At 33.1% G+C, this 22,892-nt stretch overlaps 2 protein-coding genes across 3 annotated transcripts; both read left to right on the top strand.

Moving 5' to 3' along the window:
• The first annotated feature begins 5,947 nt into the window (after positions 1–5,947).
• Positions 5,948–10,498, top strand: LOC140984374 (beta-xylosidase/alpha-L-arabinofuranosidase 2-like). Its single transcript, XM_073451748.1, has 7 exons — positions 5,948–6,472; positions 7,993–8,280; positions 8,366–8,535; positions 8,605–8,702; positions 8,788–9,138; positions 9,204–9,614; positions 9,712–10,498. The coding sequence occupies exons 1-7, from the start codon at positions 6,056–6,058 to the stop codon at positions 10,281–10,283; spliced, it is 2,307 nt and encodes a 768-aa protein (XP_073307849.1). The 5' UTR covers positions 5,948–6,055; the 3' UTR covers positions 10,284–10,498.
• Positions 10,499–14,994: 4,496 nt separating this feature from the next.
• LOC140984356 (uncharacterized) lies at positions 14,995–19,001 on the top strand. Of its 2 annotated transcripts, XM_073451713.1 has the most exons (3): positions 15,016–15,169; positions 15,682–15,791; positions 16,629–19,001. In XM_073451713.1, exon 3 carries the CDS (start codon positions 16,954–16,956, stop codon positions 18,850–18,852), a length of 1,899 nt encoding a protein of 632 aa, XP_073307814.1. In that variant the 5' UTR covers positions 15,016–15,169; positions 15,682–15,791; positions 16,629–16,953; the 3' UTR covers positions 18,853–19,001. The 2 variants fall into 2 exon arrangements, with proteins under 2 accessions (XP_073307813.1, XP_073307814.1); XM_073451712.1 differs by lacking the exon at positions 15,682–15,791 and having other exon boundaries at positions 14,995–15,169.
• The last annotated feature ends 3,891 nt before the right edge of the window (positions 19,002–22,892 follow it).

Below are 22,892 nucleotides of genomic sequence, written 5' to 3'. Positions count from 1 at the left end.
ATATATTTGGAAACTCCTAATCTTGTTGTACAAGTAAAGTTATGATAAATTCCGACAAAATTATGGTAATAAGTGACAATATTCATGGAACCTCTCATTCCAAGTTAGAATCATATTATAAATTTCAAATGATTATATATTATGATTATCAATTATTACAAATTGTTATGCCTAAAAATTGTATCGACTCGAATTATTAGCGCGATATGGCTTATGTTTAAATTTTACTTGGGAAATTAAATTTTTTTTTTCTAGAAAGATAACTGATTATCTAAAAGAAATTTTCTTTGTTAATTAAAAAAAAATGATGTTTACGTGAATTTTTATTTGATCAGAAGCTAGAAGACAGATATTGAAAATTCAGTTTTAAGCTTTTATTTCAGTTTCATTAATTTTTTAAATGATCTATTCAAATATTGAACTGCTTTTGTTTTTAAAAATAATTAATATTTTAGTTGCACATAATTTTTTTTTAATAACAAGAGTGTGAAAAAACAACTAGTTTATATATGGAACGCGGGAATGTTGTATTCGGGTATTCAGATGTCGCTCTTCGAACCCGAAGAATAAGACAGTGGATCGTCATCTACGTCACAAACAAAAATTTAGATACGTTTAGGGTTACTCAACGAAAACCTTCCGACATTCAAACCAGTGCTACACAAAGTCAGAGAAAATAAGGAAATATAACAGCGCCATGGCTGCCGTCGGGTCGGTGCCAATTTAAGATAATTATCACGTTAAGTGATTTACTTAATCACGTAACTATCATGTAATTATCATAATTTATTCTTCTCGAAATGTCCTTTTATTAGAAACTTGATCGGAATCTAGTTTGGCTCAACATAATAAGATAACTATTATAAATTAATTACAGTCTTATAACATGAAATATTTTGAAAACGTGAAATTATTAAAACAATTTAAAACTTTAAGTTTGTTATATTATACGTCTATTATTTACCTAAAATTTGTAGTTTAATGAAAGTTTATTCCAATTATGTATGCTTATTAAATATGGAAGGTAAATATTTATAGTAATCAAAATAGAGAAATTAACTCAATAAACAAAATAATTTTTTTACGCCGAATACTGCTAAAATTAATTTTTACATCTGTTTGGACAAATACTTTAAAAATGTTTTTATTGTTTTATAAGTGGAAAAAATTTAAAATACGTGTTTTGATAAAAAGTTTGTAAAGATTTTTTGAAAAATTATTCTCCAAGTATAGTTTTTTAAAGAATAATTAAGGTGTGTTTTTTTATTTTTAAAGAATAATTAAGTGTGTTTTTTATTTTTTAAAAATGGAGACAATGATGAAAATAGAAACATACTACTTTTAAAATATTCATCCAAACACATATTTGTTCTTAAAACACTTTTTATAAAATTTTGTGAATTTTTTTATAAAAATATTTTATAAATACTTATGTAAACAAATGTTTTTCCACGATATACACGTAGTTTTTTTAAAAAAACGACTATTTATTTAAAAAAACATTTGTAAAAAAAAGAGAGAGTACATAATCACTCTTTTGTAAGCATTTACAAACACTACTGGATGATAATAATCAATTTAATAATTTATTATTCAAGATGGTACATTTAATTCCAAATATATATAACTTTTATTGTCTTTTTGGCTACCTTTCCATTGGGATAGATAAGAACGATTTATATAAACAAATATATATTTAATTAATGGGACATCTTTTAATTAAATCTTCAATGATGATCCCATGTAATAAATAAATAATCAGAAAAGTACGAACTATGGATCCCATATTTGATATGTATTTAAATGTCAAGTTCTAATTCCGGATCCAATTGATAATATTACAAACATTTATATATATATATTTTTAAAAATGTGAAGTTTCAAAAGTACAGAAATGCCAAAATAACCAATCTCTTTTATTGAGAAAAATGGAAAAGTTCTTATATTTGATTTCAGAGTTTTACATACTTTCGAAATCACATGTTTTCAAAATGGTTATAGACTCTGTTCGTTCCAAAGATATACAAATATACATAAATTTAAATAATAAGACAAATGAAAAATCCACTTACATGCATAGTTACATTTTATCTCAAGGCAAATGAGTTAGCGAAATGAGTAAGTCATTCAGGCAGTCTCACGAGTTTATATATACGAAACAAATTGATCAGATCTATAATTATCATGAATAATAATATTTTTGACATAAAAATTAATATTTTAGCATGATTTGGGTCAGATTGGAGATCTGTATTAAGAAATTAATCCGCGAAATTATCTCACATGAGTTTTTATGTTGTAAAATTGCAAGAAAAGCCATGTTTTCCTTCTCTAAGTTGTTTTGACCTTATGCTACACCCCTAATGTTTTTCTTACTGCTGGTTTTGTTTCACATATCCTAAGATATCAGTATTATTATTTCCTTACCGCCCACACTGTTCTCAGCATATATCAGTGTTACCAATTAAGATTTTATGTCTCTACTTTAAAACTCACCAGCCAACTAGATTATATAGTATATCGTCAACAATTTGACATACGAAAACTTCTCACAATGTTACCAATCCAAATATTATCTCCCTCATACCCGTTTAATCGAATAAATTTCAAAGCTGCTCATGTTATCAGTTATTACTTTTAATAATGATATTGTTGGAGTACTGTCTCTCACAAAGAGTTGGACCATTCAACCCATTAGTCGGGACAAGAAGCTTATCAGTTGGGTCACAATAACTGATAGGGAGTTTTTCAAAAACATACGGCTGGAAGAACTCCTTCAGACAGAGCATGTCCAGATAAAGCACAACAGCTGGAAGGATTGATATTTGAGAGAAAATCCAGATAAGCACAACATGGGGAAGAATCCATGTTTTTTGGAACAATATCCGAGGGTTATAAAAGACTTTTCTTTTGGTAAAACTTGTCCAGAAAATTGGGGTGACATCAATAAAACAAACTTGGTTATTCTCCCGTGGATGTAGGTTTTCGACCGAACCACGTAAATTAGTTTGTGTCTTGTTACAAATAGATTTGTTCGTAATATTTGATTCATAGTCACCGATCAAGTTTCGAGTTCGAGATTCTTGTGTTCTTCCTTAAGCAACAATCGAAGCAAATATCCAGAATTCTAAACAAGAAACGTAAACCATTCATAACATATAGGTATAAATCAATATTTTCTTCTTCTGTGTTTTTTTTTTGGGGAACTTAAATCTTCCTATTAGTGGACATAAATTTATTCTGCGAATCATCGAAACTTGGAAGATGACCCGTGAACGTACAATTTGCACATTGTCAGACTGAAATCAACGATGACCAATCTCGTAAAGCTTCCATTTTTCTCGATTTTCATCACCATCGAAGAAATCAAATCAATTAATTAATTAATTTGTGAATTATATACTGTCAAATAAAAAATGTTTCTTTTTTTTTATTTAGATAAAAACCAATCATTAGAAAGAAAAAAAAAACAAATTGCTATAATTTTATATTAGCTAAAATAATACCTTATCGTTTGGCTTTGTATTGTTTTATTTTTTAATTGATCAATAATTATACTTGAAAATGTGGATACGGAGTCCTCAAAATTAATTTTTATAAAATAAATTGTTTCGGCTACCACGTGGTAGTTGATGTGTCGTAGCTGATCACAGGTCACACCTGGTTTAATTTTAAAAAGATTAGTTATAAATTAAAGAGAAATATATAATTATTTTTTAACTTCATTTCGGGTTGATCTCAGTAGCGGAGTCAGAAATATGACTTTATCCGGGTTAAAATTTTAAACTCGAATCTTTTACTATTTTAAATTGATATACCCAGGCTAATACCATATTATTCCAAATTACAAAATTTACATATAAATTTTTTAAAAAAATCGGGCCACTCGGGCTGTGCATGTGGCTCCTCCACTGAGGTTGACTCGAGTTCGGTAATTTTTGAATAATATTAATGTTCAATCTGATCCAACTCACCCAAATAAACAGCCCTAAATGAAATGAAAGGAGGATGGTTGAGAGTCCAAAAAGTCACCGAATGGTCAGTCACCGCCAATCACGGGTTACCCAAATTCCTTGCGCCCATAACCGAACCTCTTGTTCAGCAAAAAAAAAATTGGTTTGACAGACCAAATAACATTATATTAACAAATAACTAAAAGAAAAGGAAAACAAAATTCCAATATTCCTTAACAATTATTTTATAAATTAATCACATATTTACATACTAAATAAATTCCTATGTATTTAAATATAAACACACGGATTCATTTAATTAGATATTATAGTAATTAAATACTATTTACAAATAATTTATTGTAAAAATAAAAAAAATATTTTTTATTTACTTATGATGATTATATCCCAATCCCAAATATCTATCTAATTTTCAAATAGTAGTTTGCATTCATTTCCCTTAGTTTATGTATTGATATTTAACTCTTTTAATATGTTATAATTTTAGCACTTGATAAAAGAAATCCCATGTCAAAAACAAAAAGTACAAAGAAGGTGAATGCAAATAACTCAATTTTTAAGTATCGTCTAACTTATTTGTCATCGACATAAAGAGTAATTTTTTTTTATAAATAGATAAATTCATTTTATCACTTAGATTTAGTTTAAGAAAGACATTGTTATCTTATTGTGATGGTAACAATGCAGCTCTCGTATCAATTTGTAAGAAATTTGTCTCCGCGTTTGATTAATTTTTATAATAATTTGTGTTAATTATTTTTTCAGACAAAGTATGCTTAAATTTTATGAAAAGAGTAGGTCTTCATAAGACGGTCTCACGGATCTTTATTCGTGAGACGGATCAATCATGTCCATGTTTACAATAAAAATTAATATATTTGACATAAAAAGTAATATTTTTTCGTGGGTGACCTATATTGAATATCCGTTTAACAAAATTGACACATGATATCGTCTCACATAAGTTTTTGTATTATGAAAAAGGGTAATTCAATATATTGTGAAGAGAGATTTAATTATTATTTTTTCTCGAAATACATCCCCACATTGTGCATATGGGTTAGGCATTGGATATTATTGAATACCAAATAAACTCTTTAGCTTGAGTAGAGGTTGGTCTAGGAATTAAATTTGTGCGCTTATATTATAAATTTAATATAGACTTTTGTATTTTTGGGGAAAAAATATATGCATAAAAATTAGATACTTTATTTATTAATTTTTTTAAATAAAGAAAACCTGCCTCCTCTCCATGTTTTGAAGAACTTGAATAAGATGAAAAATATAACAAGAGTAGGTCTCTTGAGAGACGGTGTCACGAATATTTATCTGTGAGACGGGTCAACAATATCGATATTCACAATAAAAAGTAATACTATTAGCATAAAAAGTAATAATTTTTCATGGATGACTAAATAAAAGATCCGTATCACAAAATACGACCCTTAAGATCGTCTCACGCAAGTTTTTGTCATATAATAATTGGACAGCTTTAAGATAAGAACACAACATTTCAAAAACGAAACGCGATATGATGTTCGAGACTCGATTATAACAACCGAACACTACCATCCCATTTTCATCGGGTTTGGAAAGTGAGAATAAAAGAAACAAACGTAAGCATTCCGCAGTCTCTCCGAAAGAGAAAACTTAATCCACCTTTAATGAAGAGTAAAGAAGATAATGCTCAACGCATACAAATCCCATTTCCCTTTCGCAATCATTTTTTATCATGGAAAACTTCTTGTTCAACATAAACTACTGAAATACACGAAGAAACGTATGCATAAAGGAGGGATTTTTCACTGCACCGACTGCGAGTCCTTTTCCACAAAGCTTGAATGTATATTTAAATACAAGCAAGATTCTCTGGTGTAAAACAAAGTGACAATTAATGGGCCCAGAGATTGATTATACGGCATTCATCCCTCACGGGTAGCTAAAATACAACGCGCATTATCTTGCATTAATCCTTATAAATCCCACCTTTTCAAGATTTCTACGCACTTGTTTTTGCTTCTAAATTCTTAGAATAGAACCACCCCTTCTCTATTCTTTTGCAGCGGGGTCATACCAACTCGATGGCCCCTGCAAGACACGTTTTTTCTCTCGGTTTCTACGTATTTTGCATCATTCTGTCAAATTCAAGGCTAATTTCGGGCCAGAATAAACCCGTCTTCGCCTGCGATGTTTCGAGCAATCCGGGGCTGAAGAATTTCAGCTTCTGTGATTCGTCATTGGATATCAAAACCCGAGTGAGTGACCTGGTGAGCAGGCTGACATTGCAGGAGAAAATCGGGTGGCTAGTGAATGGTGCAAAGGGTGTCAGCAGGCTTGGAATCCCGAATTACCAGTGGTGGTCCGAGGCTTTACATGGAGTTTCCTACGTCGGACCGGGAACCAAGTTCTCGGGCCTGGTTCCTGGTGCCACCAGCTTCCCTCAGGTCCTCCTCACTGCTGCAACATTCAATGAATCCCTCTTTGAAACCATTGGAAAGGTAAATGTCTGTAATGCTTCATTGCTTTTCATCACTTCTCTTCTAGTAAAGAGATTATTTCCATTTTTTTCGGTGTCTTTTCAAGATTCCCTTACAAAAAGAACCATTTCTCTCGGCGGATTTAAAAGAACACGAAAAAAGAAACATAATATTTATATTTGGGAGGTGGAGAGTATTTGTTTTCGAGGTGGATTTCACTGAAATCTTGTCGGTTTCTTTTACTATTTCGTCAGAATTTTTTAAATTTTGGAAACCAGAGATGGAGTTTAGTCCAGCATTAATATCGTTTTTGTCCACTGCAAAAAAGTTTCTAAATGCTCAATTTAATGGAAGTGGTTGGCTGAATTTATGCTTGAGTGATCAATGTGGACACTGGAAATCGAGTTGCTTTCGAGTGTATGTATATCCATTATCTTTCTTCAAAGAATAAAATACTTTTAATGGAGTCCAGTTGTTCATCTTAATTGAATTTTCACGGGAAATCTAATTTTTTTTAATGATATTAATTATACATATTGCTTTTTGTTTAGATATGCACATAATTTTCTTGAGTTTTATAAGTATATGCTGTCACCATCCCATTATTTATTTTCCTTTAATCTTTTATTTTGTGCATTGGTTAAGCAAATTCAGACGGCAAGAGTTGTATTTTGTATTGTTGTTGATGAATTTGTACCATGATTTCGTGTCATAGACGTTGTCATGCTGATTAAGAAAATCAAAATTTTCAGGATCTTGCAATGTTATATCATCTCTTATACTCATGAAACCTCAAACCTACCATTCTACGCATATATATATATAATATCAAAATTGCACATTCAATAGATGAGTATCATTTCAGCGGTGCTCATAAAATTGAGCCGCTTTAAGATTGTTACGATTTTTTTTTTCTCAAATACATTAGGCTCAAACTGGAGTCTATATATTTCACGAGATGGAACATTTTTAACCAAGTTGGAACCAAAAAGTTCAATTTTTTTAGCTTTGAGTTTGAGTCGAATTCGATTGGTTTGTATCCTTAGTTCCAAACCCTTTTAACTTATAGGGCATATGACGATATTTTAATTTATAGAGAGAATCTCACCGATAGGATATTTTTTAGGTCTGATTTAGACTTCTTAACGGCATATCGAGTTACTTAGTTTAGGGAAAATCTCATTTCACGCAATATCCAATGGTGTATTTAATAATTAAATTAGGTCTCTTGAGAGATACTGAGACGGTGTCACTAATCTTTATCTGTGAGACGTGTCAATCGTATCGATATTCATAATAAAAAATAATATTCTTAGCATAAAAATTAATATTTTTTCATGAATGACCGATACGTGGAGTCATTGAAAAAATTGTGAATTCCTGGACAAGCAGCACATACAGCGGAATAATAGTTCTTTGCGACGTATTACGATCGATGTAAAGTCTAATTTTGATGTATGAAATTATTTTAAATTTCTGACTAAATATTGAATATTTGAGAAGAATTTAATGCAAGTCCTTGAAAATCTTGATGCTTATAGGTGGTCTCAACTGAGGCAAGAGCGATGTACAACGTTGGATTAGCCGGATTGACGTTTTGGTCCCCAAACATCAACATTTTCCGGGACCCCAGATGGGGACGGGGCCAAGAAACCCCGGGAGAAGACCCTGTACTTTCGAGTAGATATGGAGCAGGATATGTTCGAGGTCTGCAGCAAAGAGATGATGGTGATAAAGAAAGACTCAAAGTTGCTGCTTGCTGTAAACACTACACAGCTTATGATCTTGATAATTGGAAAGGGTTCAAAAGATACAATTTTGATGCTGTGGTATTAATTTATATTATATTTGAATCTTCGTTTTCTATTGGATATTTTTTTGGGCTGTTAATCATTTGAGGTTCTTTGTTTCTAGGTGACCAAGCAAGATATGGATGATACGTTCCAGCCCCCGTTCAAGAGCTGCGTTCTTGATGGAAATGTTGCAAGTGTGATGTGTTCCTATAATCAAGTTAATGGCAAGCCAACTTGTGGTGATCCTGATCTGTTAGCTGGCGTGATTCGAGGCCAATGGAACCTGAATGGGTACGCAGTAGTTGATTTTTTTCATTAAGTCGACAACTTTCCCTGTTTCTAACATTTTGGTTTCTGCAGGTACATTGTTACAGATTGTGATTCTTTGAATGAGATGTTTTATACTCAAAAGTACACCAAAACACCAGAAGAAACAGCTGCTTTGTCCGTGAACTCAGGTCTGTTTTGTGTAACAGAGTGAAAATGTTGTTATTTTTTTTATTAGTTTGGATACAAAACACGTGAACATCATTTTTCGTGCAGGCGTAGATCTTAACTGTGGAGATTTCTTGAGCAGTTTCGCACTAGGTGCGGTAACTAAGGGACTACTTGACGAGACAGTGATCGACAGAGCCATGTCTAACAATTTTGCGACAATGATGAGATTAGGATTCTTCGATGGTGATCCTAGTAAACAGATATATGGAAATCTTGGTCCAAAGGACGTCTGTACTGAGGCGAACCAAGAACTTGCACGTGAAGTTGCGCGACAAGGGATCGTTTTGCTCAAGAACACGAAGGGGTCGTTGCCCTTATCTGCCACTTCCATCCAGAACTTGGCAGTAATTGGTCCTAACTCTAATGCAACTCACACCATGCTCGGAAATTACGAAGGTACACATTCACAAACTCGATTTTCTTGTTTTTCGACATTTAAGCTAGCTTACTACTGTTGTCAGGCTCTCCGTGCAAGTACACAAGTCCACTGAAGGGTCTTGCAGCCTTGGTTGCAACAGTGTATCAGCCTGGTTGTGCAGATGTGAAGTGTGCTACTGCTCAAGTAGACGCCGCCAAGAAAGTAGCATCAACGGCTGATGCTGTTGTTTTGGTGATGGGCACGGATCAATCTATTGAGGCAGAAAGTCTCGATAGAGTTGACATTACTCTTCCAGGGCAGCAGCAACTTTTGATAAACTCGGTTGCAGAAGTATCGAAAGGACCTGTGATTCTAGTCTTAATGACCGGTGGAGGTGTGGATGTGCAGTTTGCGAAAGATAATCCTAATATTACGAGCATTCTTTGGGTAGGTTTCCCAGGAGAAGCCGGAGGAGCAGCAATCGCAGATGTGATCTTCGGATTATATAATCCAGGTACCTTTTCTTGAAGTTTTAAGATATATAAATACTCTGAATCTTTAGTCCAAATTCAAACAAAAACTGAAAAAAAGTTTCACTTGTGGTGCTGCAGGAGGTAAACTACCAATGACTTGGTACCCGCAATCATACGTAGACCAAGTTAACATGACAAACATGAACATGAGACCGGACCCCGAGACCGGATACCCCGGTAGAACATATCGTTTCTACAAGGGCGACGCGGTTTTCTCATTCGGGGACGGTCTAAGTTACTCTCAATTCTCTCACAGCTTAGTGAAAGCTCCACAGCTCATTTCCGTGCAATTGCAAGAAGATCACGAGTGTCATTCATCCACATGCAAGTCCATCAATGCGGTGGAAGACACTTGCAAGAATGTAGCATTCGACATTCACGTGAGAGTAAAAAACACAGGAAAAATGAGCGGAAGCCACACCGTTTTCTTGTTTTCGACCCCTCCAGAAGTTCACAATTCACCTCAGAAACACTTACTAGACTTTGAAAAGCTGCATTTGACACCACAGGGGGAAGAGTTGGTTCGATTCAACGTCGATGTTTGCAAGCATTTGAGCCTGGTGGATGAAAACGGCAATCGAAAGGTGGCGCTGGGGCATCATGTGCTTCACGTTGGAAACTTGACACACACATTGAATGTGAGGATTTGAAGAAACAATCCTCATGTTTGGTTAATTATTTGCATCTTTATAATTATCTCTTTTCCTACCAAAGAATGGAAAGGAGAGAAGCAACAAAAGAATGAATAGAGGAAGAAATTGTTATCATTATTAAATGAACACGATTTTTTCTGACGTCTATTTATTTGAACGCCAAATTGTGTAGTCAAAATTGTGAAAGGAAGACTAAGATTTTTTGTCTTCAATTTTCCTTTTTTCTCCATTTGGTGCTAAATCAAATGCAATCCTCCTTGATCTCAACATTGGTTTAGTTTTGGCTCTTAGGTTACGTTATGATTGATGGATTTGATTTGGGTCGAGGATTTGAACGATGCATTTCAAACGACATCATCTTAAACATATTTGAAATCTACCTTGATTATTATTATCATTACATAACTTGATATGAAATTGAATTGAAATTTTGCATCAAAAATGCTATCAGATTGTTATGCTTATGTACTAGTAGTAGCCCATGCATGCTTAATTGGTGGCATAAATGAGTGTGACATTCATTGACAAACATTTTCACAGACGAACTTTGTCGCACTGAATTTGTCTAATATAATTTATCAAGATAACATGATTTACATGCGAATGCATTAAAAATCCAAGAGTTTATACACAACATGCATCCAAGACTATGTGTTCTTCGTAAAAAAAAAAAAAAAAAGTATTTTGATTTCTTCATCAATAATAAGTATTTTGGTTTTAAAAAATTAAGATTCCATAGCCTCGAACTAGGACCATTGGCATTGCCAAGTGGACAAATATGGCGTCACTTTAGATCCTAAATAATTTTAATTGAAAAAGACAATTCCTTTCCCAATAAAAAGTTTCCACAAAATAGCTTGACTTTCTTGTTTTGGAAGTTCATCTGTTATAATTTAAACAAAACTATGGTAACCAACAAAAGTGTTACCAATCTTTATTATTAGGCATCAAGATTTTTTTTTATCCCAACATATGATTATGATTTTTTTATTACATGTATATTCATAAATATCATCTTATTTTTAATCAGTTTTACAATAACTATCATCCATTCGATTATAATAACATAAAACAAAGTGAATCGAAAGAACACATTAAAACAAAAGACATGTAAATGGCTTCTCATACTTTAGGTATTCGTGTGGCGCGCGCACACACACATATGTATATATTATATATATGTGCTTAACTAGTTGATTTCTCGTAAATCAAGTATTAAAAATAAATTTCTAGTTTTTCCTAAAAAGAAACAAGATATTTTTAAGTTTTATATTGTTTTTTCTACATTAGCTCCAAAAACGAAAAAAAAAATGTCATTAATCAAAGGATTTGGCAAGATAAGGACAGGTCATTTACATAAGATAATACCAAATTCAATATAAAATTATTAATCCATCGTGTCTCTTAATTGTATCTTCTTGAATATTCAGTTGCCTTGTTGGGTGCATTAATATCCATCCACTTGGTTACGTCACAGGAATATTAAGATAATATTCAATTACAGTTAGGTCATCTCTATTTGTATTTTCCACTATTGATTCACAAATGCATATTTTTTTTAGAAATGTTTTTTTCATCCGGAGAACTAATTGGGTTCTTCTCCAACTTTTGAATTGTCGAAACAAGAACTTTATGTAAGAGTTTAAGCACCAAAAGGCGAAATTTCTCCTACTCCTTCTCCAAAAATAAATGTGAAATCTAATGCTAACATAATGATTTATAACTCTAAATTTTTGTGCTTGGACCGATGAATTCTAGATCTATAAAGTTCAAATGCATTTTTGTTGTTTTATAGAAATAAGACCATAAAATTCACATCTCACGTATTTATATAGTATTTCATGTTAATTAAGATGTATTTCAAGTTTACCTAATAATAGTGTCATTTGATATTTATTTTATTTTGTATTACTAATATTTTAAAAATTAAATTGTGAATTTAATATTTGATATATTATTTAATTATAAACAATAAAATTAATCGAAATTCATGAATTTTGAAATCCATCAATACAAACGCAATCTCATAGAGTTTGAGTCAAATATTTAAGACAATGCCTTAATATGACGGTGAATTGATTTTGCATTAATACATTATATTGCAGAGTGTTGTGTAACAAAGACGAAATTCTGAAAACGATAATGTTTTTAAAAAATAAAAAACTAAAGATAATATTAAGTAACAACTAATTTAGGCTGTGGATTTATTAAAGGGCTCGACGTTGTTCCTTTGTCGCGGCGAAAGGTTAATAAAGTTGATTTAATTATTACATGTCAAAATAAGAGAAAAGTATTGCCAATAATTTTGAAGAAAAATAGTTGGCAATCGATGGAGCTAAACAAGGATGGAGAGTTGACCGTTTTAATGTGCGGAGCCACGTTTCGAATGATATTGACTAAATTATGGCAAAAATTTGTGTGAGACAGATCGTATTTTGTGAGACAGATATCTTATTTGGGTCATCCATGAAAAAATATTACTTTTTATGCTAAGAGTATTACTTTTTATTGTGATTATCGGTAAAGTTGACCTGTCTCACAGATAAATATTCGTGAGACCGTCTCACAAGAGACATATTCCTGAATTTTATATACGATGGAATAACACGGAGATAAGTAATACTTTTTAATAATAAAATATATAAATGATAGTTAATATAATATTTGATTTGATTGATTAATTTGATTAAATTTGAGATAATGCGATATTATCGTTTTGTCTTCTTGAAAATATTAATAAAATATTTATAATATTATTTGTTAAGAGTGATATTGTAATTTCAATTTAATGATTTGATTAATGTGAGATAAATGATTGATAATTTGATTGATTTAAGATAAATGATTGGTCGATGGATAAATAATATGGTGCACCAAACATAACATTAGATTAGATAAAAATGTGGATAAAAAATATAGCGAACCAAATTGTACCAAACAGTGACCATAATGATAGTCATATATTAAATGTGATAAAATATAAAAAATTTGTACATTTAATAAGTGAGTGTAATTTCATTAATACTCACATAAGTGTTCATGGTTGATTTACAAACATAAATATTCCATTTTTGTATTAGTTTCAAATATAGTCCAATTTTCATATTTATTATTTTCTAAAATACTAATTTTATTCAATCGAGTTTGATGGTTAAATTCGAATTTTGTGCTCATAATAGGATATAAATGAAAAATACGATAGGTTTGAGGGGCGAAGTCAAATTAACCAAGTTGCCTGCGTTGTAACCAAAGACCCTGACAGGGCCCATTACGCTGTTTTGGCGTCACACACTATTAATTTTCTCTGATTTTTCAGCCAATCATATTCGTCTAAAACGACCTGTCTCATTCCGGCACGTGTCCCTGCATGGTTACCAGCGCCAGCTCTTTTGTCCTATTACCAACGTGGTTTAAAATCTATTCTTCACGTAATCACATTTTAAGTTGACATTATTAGCTTCACATGTCAATTTATTCCAATTCAATATATTACTATATGATTTTATTTTATAATTCGAATATAACAATTCATCCCTTATAATTTAAGTTCTAATGAAAAATATAAGTAAGATTGTTTATGTAGTAAAATTTTGAACTGTCTTAGTGTCAATAGCAACGAAACATTTTTAAAACGACATCAAAACAGTCGATACAAATTCATTTACGACGTTTTGGTGATGGTCATGGTTATAATCGTCAACTGAACTAATTAAAATTCACATGATTTGCTAAAACTGCTCGTTTTTAAATGAGATCAAAGATAATTTTTGACATTTTGTAGTTGTTAACGTTTATATTTAATGAATTACGTAGAGTTATTAAAAATATAGATGAAATATTGAATTCCTTGAGAACTTTAGATAAGAGTGTCAATTCGGGTGGGTTGTGTCGGGTTGAGCAATAGTATAAGTCAAAAATTGCCCAACCCGAACCCGAGTCAACTCGAAAACACTCCACCTGAACCCGAACTTGAATCAACCCGTTCAACCCGATTTCGATTTTTTTAAAATTTTTTTAAAAGAAAATTCAAAAAAAAATAATATTTTAATTTAAACACATAATAACAATATCTCCCTCATATATATGATTTAAATTTGAAAGTTTAATTGTAAAAAAATAAAATATATTTACTAAATCATATAAACAATTGCTTAGAAAATAAAAAATATTCAAAATAAATATTAAATTATAAAAATTTATGATATAAATATACAATAAATATTTTTTTCAGACATAAAATATGTAAAAATGTAGGCAATATTTATTAATTATATTTTTTTAAAAAAAATTTCAAATTTTCGGGTCAACTCGAGTCAACCCAACCCAACCCGATCATTTTTTCCGGATCAGCTATCAGATCTAACTCGATCTGACCAGAATCCGAAAACCACCAACCCAAACATGATCTATTGCTATGGGCGACAACTCCATAATCACCACAAATTTCCCTGAACCCAGACAACCATAATTGATCCAATCAACTGATGAAAAGTCCTCACTACCCTCATCCTCACTCCATCGTGCTCACGTATCTCGGGGGCATATTCGTCAGACAAATGGCCTTTCCCTTTCACCAAAAAGTACGTTTTAGCAACCTAAAACCTCCAAATAAAACAGTTGTTTCGCTGATGTCATTATTAAAATTATTTGATTTTATAAATAAATTAAAAATATAGTATTTATTTGATTGGTTAGCGATCGATATTTAAGACTTGACGGAGCTCTCTCTTTTCTCAACGCGCTACTTCAGAATCCACTCGCTGTATATATTCTCTATCAATATTTGTTATTTCCATTTTATCATCATTTTATGCATCCACACTAGATTAAAACTACCGGGGTCCCGCGATGGATCGAGAAAGTTTCCATCTTTTGCTGAAAGGGTAATTTTATTTTCTTTTTTCGCTTGCATAATTTTCTGTTTTGAAGGGCTGTGAATTTGTTTATCTGAGCTGAAACCGAGTTTGTGCAGTAACTTGTATGTGGGTTTTTTTTTTTTTTTTTTTTTTTTTTGGGGGGGGGGGGGGAAGGGGGGGTTGATTTACGAGAACTAGTTTATATAATTTTATGGTGTTCTTTTATGATTATTTTTTTTCTGCTTTGGTTCACGGGAAGCTAGTCCTATGTTCTCTTGGCTGTTGATGATTTAGGAATTGAAAGAGCTGAGATAAATTCTTGGATCGCTGAATTGTTTAATTGGTCAATTGACTTGGTTGTATTTTATTTTCTTTGTTTTCAAACCAGCAAAAACACACAGATTTATGTATTTTGTGCTTTGTCATGTATTTCAGAAGCAGTTGTGTCTATGGTTGCTTTTCGTGAGTTAAACTCTTAAACATGTAGTATAGCTGTTATATTTTTTCATTTTATTAAATTTGGTGTGGTAAATCTTCAGATCTCAGATTTAATATTGTGAAAGCAAAGTCCTCAAACTGGTCTTCTCAGTTCGATTTAAGTCAACTCGTGGTTTTTGCTTGATTCTCTTACTGCCATGTAGTTTTACTGGTATGGTAGGCCAAGGTGTCAAATAGAAACATGGGAAACCCATGATTAGATTAGCTTGTAGCTTGTCTGAATGGACGGTGAATCGGCGGGTTTTCAATCCTATCTACTCCACTTGACTTTAGGCAAGCCGCAAGACAATCTATTCAAAGGCCTGTTTCTTGTGTTCAGCTCAGAATCACAAACCTCAGTTTTTCAAATGTAAACACTTTCCATTTTCTTCTCCACTAGGAAGAGCAATACTATGTATTAAACCCTCGTTGTAAGATTAACTTTAGAAACTATTGTGGGAAGGAGGAGTTAGAATTCACGCCACCCTTTTTTCCAAATTTGAGCTATAGGAATTCTTGAAGTGGTTTTTCATGTTAGAATTGACCTGAAAATATGTTCGAACTCTTCCAATTTTGACTGGCCAGTCATGCAGATCCGTCGCTTGAATTCGTTTATTGTGATGTTTTTTAAGCCATTTAGGGGAGTTTTTAGTTACTTTTTTTCGACTACAGACCTGTGCACTGCTTCGGCATCTCTATAGTTTATGGCTAAAACAAGGTAAAGACTAAAGATACAATACTCCATAGTCACTGGCTATCTTCCCATTCAGAATATTATTACTGACCTATAATAATCTGTTTTGACATGTACTCTCTGTGTGTGTGTGTGTGTGTGTGAGTGGTACACACTCGGTAAAGGGTATTCCTATCAAGCTGCAGCTGTTTTTAATACTTACCCTTGTAATTTTGCATTACTTCATGGCAACTGTTTATTGTACTTTAAACCATGCTATTCATTTATTCTTATTCATAAGTTCCTGGAGTAAACCTTTTCGTTTTATTATAATAGGTGATTGACTCTTAAGGACTCTGTACATGATGGCACAAATTGGAACGCCTGCTTGGGTTGAAGTTAAACTACTTTTCTCTTTAAGAACCGGTATCCAGTTCTCTTAATAAGTCCAGTGCTGCTCCTAAGAAATTAATTGAATGGATAGGTCGGATACATCTGGTTTTGTGAGCGGCGGAGGTAGTTTGTTTCAATTTATTTCTCTTGTTTTTTTTCATTTTAATTTATGGATTTTCCTTTTAGAATCTAGTGGCCTTCATCGAACCGGCTGGCCCTTCATTCCTTCACATATATAGTATAGGTTTAAGTTATTCTAAAAAAGAACATGTATTCTACTTTTAGTGGCGATTTCGCTAAGAATGGTAAGGTCGGGGATACCACTCTACGATTGGATGGCTTTAGCTATAGTGTTCGTGAAACTGCCACAGTTGGAGGCATTCCAAGTAATAGTGGTGGTGGAGGAAATTGCACGAATGCTCCAGATGATGGGTGCAAATTATTCCTTGGACTAGGACCAACCCCGAGTGTATATTTGAATGAGTATTCACCTTCTGTGCATAATAAAGCCAAAGAAATTGTAAACATGTTCAATCAAGAACTATCATCTCAACGTGACTTGATTTTAAAGTTAGGACTGTCTGGTGGCACGGATGTGGTTTCCAATGTACTCGAGTTTTCAGCTTCCACTCAAAGTCCTTTTCATTCAACTCGTCTTCCAGATCAAATTTCTACAGATGGTTGTAGACTTGCTGCCCCTGTAGATGATGAGGGTTCTACATCAGCTAAGAAATCGGGTGGATACATGAGGAGACTTATTTTGGCACCGAGGATGGAAGCCTCCGAGATTTTGTTGACCCAGAATAAGTTTCTTGAAATCGGTGTGAAATCCAATATACAACTTTCGCAGCTTAGTTCCGAACACTCATCTATCTCAAATTACACCATGAGTGTAGTAACCGAACCTGGAAGTGCTGCAATTTCTTCAGATCACCGAGGGAGCAACACAAAACGATGCAAGTTTTCTGGATGTATGAAAGGATCACGAGGAGCAACGGGTCTGTGTATTGGCCATGGAGGGGGCCAGAGATGCCAGAAGCTCGGATGCGATAAAGGTGCTGAGAGTCGTACTGCCTGTTGCAAAGCTCATGGAGGAGGGAATCGGTGCCAGCATCTAGGATGCACTAAAAGTGCCGAGGGAAAGACGGATCACTGCATAGCACATGGTGGGGGCAAACGTTGTGGATTTGCAGAAGGCTGTACCAAAGCAGCACGTGGCAAGTCCGGTCTCTGCATCAAACATGGTGGTGGAAAGAGGTGTAAGGTTGACGGGTGCCTCCGTAGCGCTGAGGGGCAGATTGGTCTGTGCATCTCTCATGGTGGGGGACGTCGGTGCCAGTTTCTCGCCTGTGCTAAGGGTGCTCAGGGAAGCACCATATTCTGTAAAGCACATGGTGGAGGGAAACGATGCATATTTGCCAGATGCAACAAAGGTGCAGAGGGGAGCACTCCTCTCTGCAAAGGGCATGGTGGGGGGAAGCGTTGCCTATTTGATGGCGGAGGGATATGCCCGAAAAGCGTTCATGGTGGCACAAATTTCTGTGTTGCTCATGGCGGGGGAAAGAGGTGTGCTGTCGCAGGATGTACTAAAAGCGCTCGTGGGAAAACAGATAGTTGTGTCAAACACGGAGGTGGGAAGCGATGCAAATTTGAGAACTGTGATAAGAGTGCTCAAGGAAGCACAGACTTATGCAAGGCACATGGTGGCGGAAAGAGGTGCAACTGGGCCGAGGGAAAGTGCGAGAAGTTTGCTAGGGGGAAGAGTGGGCTATGTGCAGCACATAGTAGTTTGGTTCTTGGTCGAGAAACGAGCAAAGGTGGAATGATCGGACCGGGGCTGTTCCATGGTTTAGTACCACCCTCTTCTTCTACTGCTAGGAGCAGCTTCGAAAACACATGTTCTTCATCGGGCATGAGCATGATATCTGATTCTATCGACTCCTCGGAAAGGCCAAGAAAACGGCAGGAGCTGATCCCACCTCAGGTTTTGGTTCCTTTGTCCATGAAGACCATGTCCTGTTACTCAGGACCATTGGGTTCGAAGAAGCGAGTAGACGAGGATGCAAGAAAGAGCTTGGATTTTGTGGTTCCTGAGGGTAGAGTTCATGGTGGTGGACTCTTGTCCTTGTTAGGGGGAAATCTTAATAATGCTGTTGACGAGATTTGAATTGGTTCCACTATTTATTACATTCAATTGTGATCTTTGTATAATGTGTAAATTATGAAGTTCTTGCGGTGGAACTTGTCTACAACACCTCGGACATTGTATTGTTAATTCCAATTGAATGTTTAATAAATTTCAATGTAAATCGACTAGGGACAGCACAAGAATTCTTGATCGTGAAATGTTGTTGTCCAAGAATGTGAACAAGTTTTTTGTTGCTTTTGTTGCATGTATTGTTTTAATTTCATAGTATGATTCGTTATTTGTTTGTGATTCCATAAAGGTAACCAATTCTGTACTTGTAGAGAATTAATTGAGACTACATTTGAATTGACAGATCTGAGATGTTGGATTTCAAATTCGACTCGCTTGAATGAACAAAATTGAAGTTAATTTCAAATCGAGTCCGTATCAGTAAGTTGGCTTTCAATTGAGTTTTTGAATGTAAAATTTTGAAGATTGAGGAGGTTGGATGGTACAATTATAGATTGATTCTTCACCCTATCAATTTAGAGAACCACAATAGCCCAATGTTGAATCAAATGAGGCTTTACAAGATATTTGAAGCCCATGAAAAGCCCAACATTAAAAACTTGGGCCCACATTTTTCCTGCATAGAAAGATTTTGTTCACCTCATATAGTGAGAACATATCATTTGTTTCGTAGATTCCAAAATCCTTCAATCTCACTAGGAATATTTGTGTCCGATTATTCGATTAACTCTCATCTATATTTCTTTTATTTGAAAGTTTAAAAATAAGTACATCTAGATTATAGCCCTTCAAAAGCTTTTATTCGATTTCGAGTTCGAGTTCGAGTTCGAGCTCGAGATGTGTTAAGAGTTTTGCCAAAAAAAAATGCTAAGTTTTAATTCATTGAATGGATTGCTTTTAATTCATAATTTTCCCTTATTTAACCAAAGCTTTTATTCCATGAAAACCGAGTAAGTTAGGCAAAAAGGGGTGAGCTCGAATAATGATTAATGCGCCAAAATGATAAAGATAATTTATTTTGCCACTAAAAGTTAGAAAGTGAGTTCCCATTTACAAAGTGTCCACACATACACAAAGTAATATACGAAACTGATGAAGTCTTCGGATGCAATGATTTATGTTATTCAAACAATTACTAAATTAAATCATATTACTTGTAGTTCAACCCTCTATATTTTCCAACATAATAGTTTGTTAAAGTTCATTAATGAGAAACAAGATAAAGAAAAGATATATAATTAGATAAAACAATAATTTGAACCAACAATTTCGTATATAGATAGGGTCACTAGCCTCAAAAGTCTTCACAAATTATAGTAGAAGAAATTAGCGTCGCAAAGCCCCGAAAATTAAAGAAATTCTAATTCTAAAATTTAAATATTTATCTAGGAAAATTGTATTTTTAGTCTTATATATGTTTGTTTCTCTATAATATTGATCATCTATGTTGTCAAATTTAGTTTTAATCTGTTTTTTTTATTGATAGATGCTAACGTGTGTAATATTGCATCGGACACTTGGTGAAAAAAGAGGATCCCTAAGGGGAAGGTCTTCCGTATTTAGTTATCTTTTCTTGTCAAGACTAAAATTGCCAAAAATTGAATAATACAAGAGTAAGATTGAAATTTGATGACATAGAACACCGAAATCACAAAAAAATAAATATATTAGACAAAAAAAATGCAAATTTTCAAATAATATTTTTAAGAAAACAACTTTATGTAAGATTTTTAAATAATGATAAACGATTGGGTTAACTAATCTATATATGGTTTGTCGTTTGGGCATCTTTGTTTTCTTACAAATCATTTGATGGAAATGACAAGATTTTAGAGCTTCCAAAGTACAATAATTTCGAGTTTAAAGTTTAAACCTAATTTTAGGCGCAAATCACATCCTTCATTCAGTATGTGTCTCATGATAAATAAATATTATGACATCTATATATATCTATGGGTGCCAATACTAATCTAAATGGGCGTCGAGATATCTTTTTCTAATTTTGAAATAATTTGGTAGGTAAACTTTCATTTTGATTCTTAAATTGAGCTTTTGGTCTCTAAATCGCACTGGACATGTCATGTACGACATGCTTGTTCGAGAAGATATTTATAAAGAAGAATCATACTCAAGATCATTAGTCAAACACTCACATAATCCACCGACTCGAATATTCTTTCAAGGCTCATCCTATGCATACATAATCTGTAAAATCAGTACAAATTAATAGTAACAGAAGAGGTACAATGATGATGGAGTTCAAAGCTAAATGTAATGATTTGATGCATCAAAACCGAATAAAAAGTAAGAACAAACTCATTCCAAAAACATTTGGTTTGGCCATGAAATGGACATTTATACCCAAAAGTGAGAAATTTCCTTGGAATGTGCGGTCAATAGGATGAAAGATGAGTGTTTACATTTTAGTGAGAACCTTTGGCCGTATTCCCTCTCCTCTCTTTATACAACCACAGATTTAATCCTTGATTTTTCGCAAATTTTGGAAGGTTAAATTGTAAGTTTTAAGTAAAAAATTGCCCTGAAATCTTAAATTTCTTTTAACTGTTGAAAGGGGATCATGCTAAGTTTCAAACTCAAATATGATATGGTTATGGATTGAAATTTGCAAGTCTTGAAATTTACAACAACTCGAAAAAATTACAATTTTGGTCCCGTAACTCGACCATTTTCCATTTTTAGTCTCGTCTCATAAGTTTTTCAAGTTGCAATTTTAGTTTTTTTTTCACCATAGTGCTAACAAGACACTGAAAATTATTGATGACGTGACACCAAAAATTGTTGACGTTTCTAAAGACACGTCACTAATCCGTTAAAAAAAAAGACTAATAGAGAATAAATATCAACTCACATTACTAAAACTGCAACTTGAAAACTTATATTGACCAAAATTGTATTTCCCTCCCGATATCAAATCATCATTCTTGGATTTGCAAAAGATTAGCATTTCCAATTCCAACATAGGATCAATATATTTTTGGGCTCTTTAAAATTTATAATTCAAGTATAATATTTAAATTTTCTACACAAAATTTTTAATTAAAAAAAATATTGAATTAGTGATATAAAATAAACTCGAGGTGTGATGATAACCCATATCATGACACTTAAATAAAGCATGCATACATACATAACATCATGTATGCCCATGCATGTATGATCCAAACATCTATGGCAAGGACAACATAAGTAACATCTTTCTCTTTAATCATGGTAATTCCCCTAGTTATCTCGTCAACTCAAACTTTCAAGTACATAAATACAATAATTTCATATTTCATACCAAACTTTTAAAATTTACGTGCTCAATTTAAAAACAACCAATGGGAAAATCCTGTACCTCAATAAAATGATGTAACTCTGAGCAATGTAGGTTGTGCTGAGATTGATGAATTTGAATCGGAGGGAGAGATTTGATTTGAAAATGAACTTCAAATCACATCTATCTTGAGTGTATTTACAATTCATTATAATTATTACTATTGAAATTGCATAACTTAATATGTAATGAATTTGAAATTCATTTGAACTTTGTCTCACCAAGCAAGTCAAGAAGTTTTAAATCAATATATTTGAAACCTTCATATCAAATCCATACATCCAAGAACAACCTGATGTTGTATTTGGATCAATGAATTTTAACGTAACCTAAAGATTTCAAATATTTCATGTTAACATATATTCATTTGTTTATTCAAGTAAATCTACTTGATAACATATCTCAAATGCCAACAAGTGATTTTTTGAATCATTACGAAAGAATTTCAAATACACCTTAAAGGAGTCTTATATCCAAATAAATCTTGGGCACTAGCAATATTGAAATTTCCCCAAGTTTTCCCTAAAATTCCAACAAATCCCGTTACTTGAAAAGTATCCAAACCCTTTGTTAATTAATATTATTATACCCGCCGCCCGAGTGGAAAGAAAGGCAGCACACCACGCTTCAATTTTTATAAAAGAACCCAATCCCAAAAAAATATTATAATATAATTATTTATTATTGCATACAAAAACACAAAAGCAAATGC

The sequence above is a fragment of the Primulina huaijiensis genome, chromosome 9 (assembly GCF_012295235.1).
Source record: "Primulina huaijiensis isolate GDHJ02 chromosome 9, ASM1229523v2, whole genome shotgun sequence".
Lineage (NCBI taxonomy): Eukaryota > Viridiplantae > Streptophyta > Magnoliopsida > Lamiales > Gesneriaceae > Primulina > Primulina huaijiensis.
The sequence above is the reverse complement of the archived record's forward strand: the minus strand, read 5'-3'. Positions and strand labels throughout refer to the sequence as shown.

What these genes read in the sequence shown, in the direction of transcription:
- LOC140984374 (XM_073451748.1), top strand. Translation starts at nt 6,056, where the DNA reads ATGGCCCCTGCAAGACACGTTTTTTCTCTCGGTTTCTACGTATTTTGC. An exon ending in GATACAATTTTGATGCTGTG is followed by an intron (nt 8,281 to 8,365) that starts GTATTAATTTAT and finishes CTTTGTTTCTAG; the next exon opens with GTGACCAAGCAAGATATGGA. An exon ending in CATGCTCGGAAATTACGAAG is followed by an intron (nt 9,139 to 9,203) that starts GTACACATTCAC and finishes TACTGTTGTCAG; the next exon opens with GCTCTCCGTGCAAGTACACA.
- LOC140984356 (XM_073451712.1), top strand. Translation starts at nt 16,954, where the DNA reads ATGTATTCTACTTTTAGTGGCGATTTCGCTAAGAATGGTAAGGTCGGG.